Source organism: Hypanus sabinus, chromosome 30 (genome assembly GCF_030144855.1).
Source record: "Hypanus sabinus isolate sHypSab1 chromosome 30, sHypSab1.hap1, whole genome shotgun sequence".
In the NCBI taxonomy this organism is placed as follows: Eukaryota; Metazoa; Chordata; class Chondrichthyes; order Myliobatiformes; family Dasyatidae; genus Hypanus; species Hypanus sabinus.
Genome location: NC_082735.1, coordinates 27,057,575 through 27,069,150, shown reverse-complemented (window position 1 = coordinate 27,069,150; position 11,576 = coordinate 27,057,575). Strand labels below are relative to the sequence as shown.

The window sequence follows — 11,576 nt, the reverse complement described above, 5'->3', positions numbered from 1 at the left end:
CCCTCACTCCTTGTTGAAATGGAAATGTGCTGCTTTCCCAGAAACACTACAGAATATCCTCCCTCATCCTTCCTTGTTAAAATATTAGGAAAATTAAATTCCCTCACATATTTCTTTAAAGGCACAATCAAGATCCCAGGAATGTGACTAACCACAACTTCACCACAAGAAAAAAAATCAGAACTGATCTTATAAAATGGTTCCTGCTACTTCTACCCCTTATAATTTTCTCTAGAACTGAGTTATCTGAATCCTAAAACTGCTGTGTCCCAGTCGTCTGCTAAACCTTTTGGGAGATTTTAACATTGTGAAAAGCCTTATATAAACGAAACTGCCTTTTAAGTACACACATTTAGATTTCCATGGTTTTCATTGTGGAATTGGGTGAGCACAGCCATCAATCAGGAATGTTTTGACTTGTTCCTCATTGCAGATTCTGTATTCTAATTTCATGTAAAAAGTTGTGAACAGTCAACAGTTCAGAGGATTACGAAACAGTCAAGACGGTAGCAGTTCTGCTGCTGCATTTAGCTCTTGGCAAAAGAGAATGCTTAAACAAAAAGAGGAATCACTGACTGTTATCGGTTTGAGATCTGAGGCCGCAAGGAACAGAAATGAGGTCAAGTTCCACACCCAAAACATTTACAAATACCCTTAACAAAGTATACATATGTAGCTACCCACAGTACATGTTTTTCTTCCTGGACTGAAGTTTAAGTTTTTCGCTCTTTGGGACATAACTTCTCGAGCGGTAACTATGAGAGGCTTTCGTCCAGGTTCCCTCCCCTCCGGAGGTGCTCGCCCCCGTCACAGAGCTACGATCTCAGGGACTTTAATCTCGCAGAAACGTCGCCTGCTGACAATTACAGACAAGTGGAGGGGGTGTGGAAAACAAAGGCAGATTTGCCCTTCCCCTCACTTCCGACAAGAGCAGCCTCCCCTGCCTCAGCAAGAAATCTTGTCTTCCCTGGACCCGAAGGGCCATTTCTTCCATATTAGGCGATAGCGGAAGCGGCTCGCGCCGCGCGAGGGGTTCTGGGTCCGGCGACTGCAGGCGCTTCCGGGGCGGATTCCGGCAACGGGGGAGAGAGGGAGAGACTCCTCGGTGACGGTGAGAGTCTTGGTCGTTGGCTCAAAGTTTGTTTTTCTGTCCCGCTCTCTCTACGTAAACAGGGTTTGTGGAGTTCTCCCGCGGTTGCTCGGCGTGCTGGGGGTATTACTCAGGGGTGGGGTGAGCGTGTGTGCACGCACAGTGTAAATGTTTTGATTTCCCTCCCTTTTCAGGTAAGGAGGTGCGAGCGGCCAAGGGAGTGCGGGGGTGCACGAGTTTCTGTTGTGAAGGGAAGGAGGGCGGCAGAGGTAGTTATCTGTGTCCCAGCGTTTCAACTTGTCTGCAAAGGAATCGCGGCTTGTTTGACTTCCTGTTTGTGGACAGGGCGGGTCCGCGAGGAGGCTTTGTACTTGTATGTACAAGATTAGTCTTCCTAAAAAGTGCACGGTTACTCAGGTCACCGCAGGGATTTGTAGTTTAGAGGGCAAGGTTGGATACTTTTTCACAAGGATTGCAGTAATCTCAAAGCGTCAACGTGGGTGACGGCTGAAGCGGAACATCCAATTGAGCCGTGAAAGAAGAATGAAAAAAAAATCTGATTCTATGAACTTAAGGTGCAGCTAATTTACCGAAGAAGTTCGCCTTTTGGATTTGAAACTGCTGAGCATCAGTGATTTCAGTAGGTCATCTAAACCTGTTAGGCGTATTAGAGAGCAAACACGAGGAAATCTGCAGATGCTGGAAATTCAAACAACAACAACACACAAAATGCTGGTGGAACACAGCATCTATAGGGAGAAGCGCTGTCGACGTTTCGGGCCGAGACCCTTCGTCAGGCGTATTAGAGAATCGTGGACTTAGAATGAAATGTCAGAACTAGCACTGAAGGTTTGTAAATTGATTACATCCCAAAGATCCTGAATTTGGAAAGAGGTGCCTGTAGAGCAGGGGTTCCCAACCCTTGTTATTACAATGGAACCTTCCCTTTAACTAAGGGGTCAGTAGAACCTAGGTTGGGAACTGCTCTGCTAGGTGCTTTGGTTATCATCTTCCAAAATTCTACAAGTTTTGGTATCCCTGTGGTCTGGAGGATGAGGGATTAAATGAAGAACTTCCGGGCTGTCAGCAGAAGGAAAATTGCTAGAACCTACAGGATGAAATGTAATAGCAGAGAATCTTGAAACACTAACTTAAGTTTTGAGAAAATCTTGTTTGACTAATCTGCTGGAATACTTTGAGGACATGACCTGTATTGGTTTATATTTGTTACCTGTACCAAGAAGCAGTGAAAAGCTTGTCTTTCGTACTGTTCACACAGATCCAAGCATCACACAGCGCACTATAAAGTTTCAAAGCTGCAGGAAAAAATGTGCAGAGCAGCTAACAATATGTAAGATGGGTAGGATGTGAGGTCAAAAGGTCTAACAGCAGGATAGAAGCTGTCCTTGAGCCTGGTGGTAGGTGCTTTTGTGTCTTTTAGAGGGGAGAAGAGAAAATTTTCTGGGTGGGCAGGATCTTTGATTACATTGGCTGCTTTGCAGGGGCAGTGAGAAGTTTAGATGGTCCATTGAGGGAAGGCTGGTTTCCGTGCCTCGCAGAGCTATGTCCACAAATCTGGAGTTTCTTGTGATCAGGTGCAAAGCAGCTGCCATTCCAAACCATAATGCATCCTAATAGAATGCTTTCTGTAGTGCTTCAATAAAAATTGGTAAAGGTCGACTGGGACATGCCATATTTCTTTAGTCTCCCCTCCCTCAGTGGCAGGAGTGATACCCCTTTCTCCCTCGTTAGCGTGAGAGAGAGCCTGTAGGATGTTAAACTGTTGGGATGGGCGGTATTTTTTTGATCAACTCCAGAGCATGGTCTGTTTGTGGGCTTTGCTATTGCTTGCGTGGGTGGTGGGGGGGGGGGGGGGCTGATGCTTTTGTTGAGGTAGGTGGGGGAGAGGGAGGGGGGAAGGTTGATGCTGTGCTGCTGCTTGTGCATGGGAGGGGCTTCTGGGTTCTGTAGTTTTTCTGTCGTTCATTCTTTGGGGTTTTCTTCTGTTTTGTGCAGAGTAAGAATTTCAGGTTGCATACTGTTAAATGGAACTATTGATAGTGGAGGCTTGGGTGAGATCAACTTGGCTGGATCAGGACAGGCTATTAGTGATGCTTACTCTTAGGAACTTCTAGCTCTCAACATCAGTGATAAGAGGGCAGTCATTAGATTTGATAAATTTGCACTTCAGGAGAGGTGATCAACCATGTTGGAGCACTTGGAACTGGGGCAAATGTACTGATGTGAGTTGAAAATTGGTTATTGGATAGGAGGAACAAAGATATCTCATCAAAATGTAAAAAATTGTTAAAGGATTTAATGCAAGAGGGATGAGGAGCGGAGGGATGGGACGGAATAAAAAGTTTATAGCGGATTTTGAACCTTCAGCATTCTCTTCTGAGGGCTGCGGAGACCTGCGGAGTTGATTCAAAGCTGCTATTTCTCGTGTTCTGCTTCAGTGTTTTTTAATTCCTTTACCTCAATTAACAAAAGCCTAATTAATGACTTTAAGGGAAGACAAAAGCATTGGTTGGTTAAGTGTACCTTCTGCTGCATTTAAACTAGCAACAAAGTAATAAAGGGTTAAAATTCCTATTCCTTATGTTAGTCATGATTAGCATTTCGGCATGCTGGTCTTAACTGGCCTTCGTTGAAATTTGACCAACTAGGGCTGAACTTTTTTAAGTGGTTTCCCAAGGTGGTTCCCTCCCTTTGTTTTATTTTTAATCAAAACTTAAGTTGCTTTCTGTTTTGGTGATTCGGGAGTTGGAGATGTTCAGTGGGTTTTAAGTTTTCACAAAATAAACTTTTATTTTTTTCGTATTTCCCCCCCTCCCCCCACTACTTTCAAATCTCTTACTATCTTTTCTTCCGGTTAGTCCTGACGAAGGGTCTCGGCCTGAAGCGTTGACAGCGCTTCTCCTTATAGATGCTGCCTAGCCTGCTGTGTTCCACCAGCATTTTTTGTGTGTGTTGTTGTTTTTATTTTATTCTGTTTCTTTAAACCTGGTTCAGAATTTATTGATTTTAGAGAGCTTTCTTATTTGAACTTGGGATTATGTTGTTGATTATGTCGACCATTATTTATTCTTGGCTGAGCCCCTTCAGCGAGTGGTACAGTTAGAGTGGGATTGACAGTTGTCAATCCCAGCAACGAATCACCTTCCTGAGCCAGTCTCTGTGGTAAAGGTATTATTACCACGGTGCCGTTGGAAAACAGGTGGTTTGAACTCTGCAGCAGGGAAGCATTCCCAGGTCAGTGTGGAGTGCAACTTGGAGGCAAACATGGTGTTTCTGTGCAGTTGAAACCTTGTCCACAGAAAATGAGGTTGTGAGTTTGGGTTTTATGCAAATTTCTCTTTACAAATTTTTAAGGGTATTTGGGAAACTGAACACCTATTCATGTCATTGTGCCATTTTGCATGTCTGCTATTCAATTAACAAAGTCTTCCCGATGATGTGGTCATCACTAAGTAATGTTTTGCTGCTCAAGTAAGTTATAAATATTGTCTGTTGAGTGGTCAAACTCCTCTTTATCATCTTTAGCTTGTGGCTGGATGATAAATGCTATTTTTTAAGAGGGGGGGAAAGAAATACAGTTTTACATCCAATGTTACTTTTTTTCCTTTTATCTAGGTAAGATAATTGAATATTGGTGTAATTCTGTAAATCATTTCTGCAAATCATGACAACTTGCTCAATAAATTCAGTGAATATCTTGTACTTTTTCCAAAAATAGCAAAAAGATCTGAGAACAGAAGTCACACTGCTTAAGTATCAGTTGTGGATAGACATATGGCAGACAGGAGGTGCTTGTGTTGCAAAATTTATGACTAAAAGCTGTTCATTATACTTTGGATTTTTTTCTCTTAAATGTAGCTGGGAACATGTAATTAGTTATTCCAAGGAAGAATACTTTCAATGGTTGAATCATCACAGAAACTTTGGTGAAATATTCGTGTTCAGAATACAAGTGTCTATAAATAAACTGTTTTTGCATTGGGTCATAAAACAAGTTTGGCTAATGTCCTTATTGACAAACTATCTTCTAAAGTGTTGGGTAACATACAGAACTTTCCTCTGTGTTTAACGTTGCTGTAGCAAATGCGGAAACTGGTAGTTTGGAGAAGTACATTTTCATCCTTTAGAAGTGTTTGACTTTAAATTGGATGCCTAGGTGATAAAAATTCATGACAGTTGTTATTTTAAGAACATGAATTACACATCACTGCAGTTACAGGATGCACATAATTTTCCTGTCCTCTCTTAACTGAAGTTTGTTTGACCATGGTAAGTGGCTGTGTTCTGAAATGTTAGCTTTCTTTTTCACAGATGTGGGTACTTTTCCATTTTCACTTGTTTTTATTTCAGATTTCAAACATCGTGCAGTTTGATTTGACTTTCAGTACAGAGTTTTGAGAACTGAAGATGAATGCCAATTATATTGAGAAGATACTGTCCTAGGCCAATAAATAGCAATGTTTTCTTAATGCCAATGACATTCAGCTCAGGAGTGTTTGTAATAATAAATTACTCCAGTGAACTAGATAATATTTATCTGAACACTACTGTATTTAAAAAGAAAATGAGTATCTTGCATTATCACCCTTTTCCTGGGAGCCTACATTGTTGCCTTGTACTTGATTTGTACTTCAAAAGATACTTGATTGTAAAACAGTTTATGATGTCCTGAAATTGTGAAGGCTCCTTTTCAAATTATGATGTTTATGTATTTTTGCCAATATGTGACTCATCAGCTTTCACCCTCAACCCCACCTTTGTACAATCCTCACTCACAGAGTTTTTCCGGCAAATTGGTCAGTTTGAGGTCCCAACCTGAGCCCCTTAGTCTAAACAATGCATATCTGTAGAAGTATCAGGAATTCATTTTATCATCAGTCTCTTGGTTGGGAAAATATGAATCAACTGTGGATACATCTGGTGTCTGTATAAGAGTTTTGAACTCTGTGGCAAAGGCCCATATTTAAGTACACAATAACTTCCTGAGGTACAGGAATGCATACTTGCCAAAGGGTTGGTGTGTGTTTTTAGAATGTGTATCTTCCCGGTTCATAGAACTTCATGTTTGATATACAAACATACACACAAACGCGTGAATCAGAAGAAAAAGTATTCAACTCGATTCTTGAACTTGCTCCTCTATTATCATGGCTAATCTGATTGAAGCATTAGCTCAGCAATCTAGCCTACTTGTTGTAATATTACAGCATTTTGTTTATGAAAAAACTATCTACCCTTTTCCACTGGTCTTCGTGAATGAGAGTTCCAGAGATTCAGAACCCACAGAGAAACTTCATCTGTTAAAGTGAGCGACCACAATTCTAGATGCTTCTGCATAAGGAAACAACTTCTCCACACACATCTTGTCAGCTGCCTCAGAATCTTCTACACTCCAACAGATCCAATGCTAGACTATCTAACTTCTTCTCAGAATGTAGCCTGCCAGTTCCAGTATTGGTTTCTCAACTGCTTTCTACGCATTAAATAAAACAACAGTACTCTCTGCAAGGTCTTGCCAAAGCATTATATAACCAAAACGTAGTCTGATTTTGTATTTAAGTGCCCTTGCCATTAATAGTATTTCAGCATTCTTAATGCTGTAAGTGAATCTGCGCCTTTACCTTTTGCACATCACACTGGATATGTAAGGCCCTGTATATCATTTAAATAATATTTTTTATCTTTTTGAGCCTAAATTGAAATTTCATCTTTTCCTGCACTACTCCATTTGATATATCTTCTACATTTACTTAACCTGCCCATGTAGATTTCTAGCCTCAGTGTATCCTGTTATGAATAGGATGCAATTTTTAGCAACCATGGCTTCAGTACCTCCATACAAGTTTTATAGATTGTAAAATAAAAGAGGCCCAACATTAGTCCCTGTGGTACATTTGTTGGTCTTTTTTTCCTGATAACTAGCCAGTACTCCATTTACACCAATCTGTAGCATTCAAAGGAATGCACAATTACTTTCTTCTTTAATGTTTAATGTGGTATGCTTTCAAAGGCATTTTGGAAATCTGAAGTATTTGGTAATCTCAGTGGTTCCCTTTACTTCAAACAGCACAGGGACGCTTGTGTGTTGGGGGTCCAGTATGAGGTAGACTTAGAACCCATATCTGTTCAGTGCATCTTGTTTTCGAGTCATTCATTCAATGAAGGTTGTGGCATTAGTTTCAGATATTTGAGATGAGAAACAGTTTTTTGACTTGGAAGATCACTAATATCGAGTCCATTTTCAAGTGAGTCATTTCCTGTAATGTGTACTTTGTACTGATCAGGGTTTATTGGTTATTACGCTACCCTTTGAACATTAATTCCTAAAAAGTTGAAGTTGATCGCCCTCAAAATGGATTACACATAATAATAACCACATAGTTTCCAGCATCTGCAAATTTTACCATGTTTGTATGTAGTTTTAATTGCTATATTTATGTTCATTGAATAAAATGGTACAAAGTGTGATGTTTTCTCTGTTAAACAATTACTCCGTAATGGAAATGTTTTGAGGGAACCCTGAGGTTGGAGCTTCACTGTGTAGAAAGCTTCAGATAAGAATTCAAGTCTCACGAATGCTGAAAGTGATATTAATTTAGTCCTTTGGGAGGCAGCATGAACCCAGGGGAACAATCTAATGGAAAGTGTCCAGAGGGAACCCTGTACAGGTTTTCTGCAGGCTGCAGCAGGTTTTGTTCCTTTGAACTGTGCGTAATCAGTTTACTAAAACACAGCACAAATGTAGTTCCCAGACAACAGAAGATGCCTGCAACAGATGACAATCCATGCCTTCCTCCCAAATGTTCATTCGGATGTACAGGTGCTCATTACTCGGCAAGGACCTGTAACCTAGTCTCTTGCCCTTAACTCACCTCTTCATCTTTTGCCACACTCAGGACATTTTATAGTCACCAATTAAAATGTCAGCGTATCTTTAGGATGTGAGAGAAAACTGGAGCACCCAGAGAAAACCCATAACGAAGGAGAGAGTTTGTCACTCTGCACAGATATCATGGGTCTCTAGAACAGTGATGCAATGGCACTAACTGTTACATAACTGTGTTCACTTTTTATGCAATTAAATTTCAAAGCCAAGTAGTTAGGTCATACATATTTGAGTGATGAATAATTGTTTTTTGATTTTGAAATAAGTGTAGGTGTCAGATAAATAAGTTTGCAGATGACACCACAGTTGGAGGTGTAGTGGATAGTGCAGGATGATGTTCAATGTTACAGAGAATCTAGATCGTCTGGGAAAGTGTTCAGGGGAATGGCTGACAGATTTTAACTTGGACAGTGCAAATTGGTGTACTTTGGGAAGTTAAAGCAGGACAGGATGTGCACAACTGGTCCAGGAAGTGTTGGTGAGCATTGAGATCTTTGGGGTATAAGTTCCCAAAATGTCCTAACAGGAAGGGGTGAGGTGTGGCCCTGCCACTCAGGGACTTGGGGTATACATTTTTTGTGTCTTGTGTTTTTCTGCTATCATAACCATATGCGTTGTGTGCTGTTGGTAATTTGTTTTGCACCTTGGCCCTGGAGGAGCACTGTTTTGTGTGGCTACGTTCAGGAATGGTTGAATTATAATTAAACTTGAACTTGAAATTAAACTTCATTCCTGAAAGAAAGAAAGAAAGAAAGAATGACCTTTAGTTGAGGTGATGAGTAGAGGTGTTGCCACATCTAGTTACAAATCATTCATTAGACTGTACTTGTGTGTCATTCTGGCTGCTGTGTGATAGGATATGATTAAACTAGAGGGAGTGGGAAAACATTCACAGTTAAATTGCCTGAATCAGACAGCTTGAGTTATAAGTAAAGAATGGATAGGCTGGGACTGTTTTCTCTGGAGCATTAGAGCTTGAAGAGTGACTCAGATCTTTGCCTATGTTTTTCTACTTGAAAGATGTAACTTTCAGTGAAACTCCAGGATATGCAACATTTCGGCTTATTGCTGAGAGGTATTTTTATGTGGCTTTGGTACTAAAATCTCTAATGCAGGCTGGAAAATGTACCTCATCAAAAATTGCCTCAATAAACTTTGGAACATGGTTTCTGTATAAACTAATGCATTACTGAAAATAAAGGAACATGTTAATAATGTGTAGGATGTACACCTTTGTGTCATTTATTGGGGGGGGGGGGAAGTATCGACTGTACAATTATTGAACTTTTTGAAACGTTATACCTCATGGTGGATGAGAAGCGTAACATTTGAATAAGCAATGTATGTTTGTTTTGAATAACATTTGCTTACTGCATTGTTGAACTTGTTGATCCTTTTTCCTTTTAGGTTTGAACAATGGCAAATATGGAAGCTCTTGTACAAAGGCTGGAGAAAGCTGTGCTGAAGTTGGAGACAATGGGGTCATTGGCTGGAAGTGATGGATTTTCTGATGGTAATGGAAAAACAATTCATTTGAACATTATGAAGGATTAAGTTCTTGCCTGTACTTTAATCTATCCCATTGAATGAACTGTGTTAATATCTAAATCCACTTTATGGATGCTTTGAGATTGTTGGATTATCTGACTATCGCTGGATCACTCATAGATAATCCATTTCCCTTTCAACCCCATTCTCCCGCCTTCTCTCCATAACCTTGCACGCCCTGACTAATCAAGAACCTTAAATACACCCAATGACTTGGCCTCCATAGTCACCTGTAGCAACAAGTTCCACAGATTCACCACCCTTTGGCTGAAAAAATTCCTCCTCATCTCCATTTTAAATGGACGCCCCTCTATTCTAAGGCTGTGCCATCTGGTTTTAGATTCCCCCACCATAGAAAACATCCTCTCCACATCCCCCCTATTCCGGCCTTTCAACATTTGATAGGTTTCAATGAGACTCCCTCTCATTCTTCTAACTTTGAGCAAGTAAAGGCTCAGAGCCATAAATTGCTGTCCTCATGCGATCAGCCTTTCATTCCCAGAATCATTCTGGTGAATCTGCTCTGAGCTCACTCCAATGTCAGTGTATTCCTTCTTAAATAAGGGGCCCAAAACTGCTCACAGTAATCCCAACTGAGGCCTCACCAGTGCCTTATAAAGCCTCAGCATTACATCCTGCTATATTCTAGTCCTCTCAAATGAATGCTAATGTTACATTTGCCTTCTCACCACCAAATCAACCTCTAGGGAATCCTGCATGAGAACTCCCAAGACTGTTTGCACCTCAGTTTTTTTGTATTTTCTGCCCATTTAGAAAATAGTCTACGCTCCTACCAAAGTACATGACCATACACTTCCAGATACTGTTTCCCATTTGCCAATTCTTTGACCTATCTGTCCTAGGCCTGATGCAGCCTTTGTAGTTCCTCAACATTACCTGCTGCACCTACCTTAATATCATCCGGAAACTTGGCCACAAAGCCATCAATTCCGTCACCAAGTCATTGACATACAACTTGAAAAGAAGCAGTCCCAACACTGAACCCTGTGGAACACCACAGGTCACCGGCAGCCAATAAGTAAAGGCTCCCTTTAGTTTCACTTTGCCTCCTGCCAATCAGCTAATGCTCTATCCAGGCGCCTTTCCTGTGTTGTGAAAGATGAACAACTCTGATGGGCAGAAGGGTACAGAGTTGCCCATATTCCCCCTCCACCCCCCCAGGAGAATCACAAATTGTTACTGTTACCACGCTGCTAATGAGAGAGAAAGAGAGACAAAGGGAAAACATAATGGGACTGGAACATCTGTTTCAGATAAGAGAGAGATAACACCGGGGTAGAGAGACTTGTTGACCCACCATATTATGACTCCTGAAAGACTTATGGCTCCGGAGAGGGCTGTTTACTTGGTACCATTCTGTTCATTAAAATTCCTCAGTGGACAGCCGGAGTGGGCTGGTTTGATGGACTAAGCCATTCAAAACTGATGACACCTGAGACCCCGTGAGTGGGGATAAAATTGAGGTCTGGGGAGACATCCCTCAGACACACCAGGAGACACACTAGTGAGCACTGCTTGAGTGTTGGAACCCACGTAAAGGTGTGGGGCATTGGAGACCGAACAAAGGATCGGTCAGTTTAACTCTCAGTGTTATAGCGAGGCTTGTGTGCGTGTGTGTGTGTGTCCGCCCTTGCCTGGGTGACGAGTCCACCATAGAAGAACGGTCTAGCTAAAGGACAGAGGGGTCATACCTGAATGGCCACAACAACACATCGATGGATCAAGAACGTAAAGGAAGGTTTGCCTGACTGTAGCTGTCACTGTTTGCTCGCGTTCTCTCTCTCTCTTTCTCTCTCCAACAATTACAACAAAACCACCAAATACTACCTCAGCCTGTATGAACTGAACTGAACTTTATATTCACATATGACAATTCATTAACCCCTAGACATCAATAAAGCTTGTTTATTATTGATTACTATTATACCCACACTTTTAGGTTTAGTATTGCTAATGTGTATTATCTATATATTTGCATTGTTGATATTGATTTGTATATTTTACTAATAA

At 41.1% G+C, this 11,576-nt stretch overlaps 1 protein-coding gene across 4 annotated transcripts in view; it reads left to right on the top strand.

The window, feature by feature from the left end:
- The first annotated feature begins 1,003 nt into the window (after positions 1-1,003).
- The window catches only part of cap1 (CAP, adenylate cyclase-associated protein 1 (yeast)), a 42,505-nt gene continuing 31,932 nt past the window's right edge, over positions 1,004-11,576 (top strand). The window contains exons 1-2 of one of the 4 annotated variants that reach the window (XM_059954472.1): positions 1,004-1,111; positions 9,405-9,510. In XM_059954472.1, the coding sequence (XP_059810455.1) occupies positions 9,414-9,510 (97 nt within the window). In that variant the 5' untranslated portion in view covers positions 1,004-1,111; positions 9,405-9,413. Of the gene's footprint in view, positions 1,112-1,151; positions 1,175-1,339; positions 1,360-8,948; positions 9,073-9,404; positions 9,511-11,576 lie in introns of those variants that run through there. The other 3 variants (XM_059954473.1, XM_059954475.1, XM_059954474.1) reach the window with 3 other exon arrangements.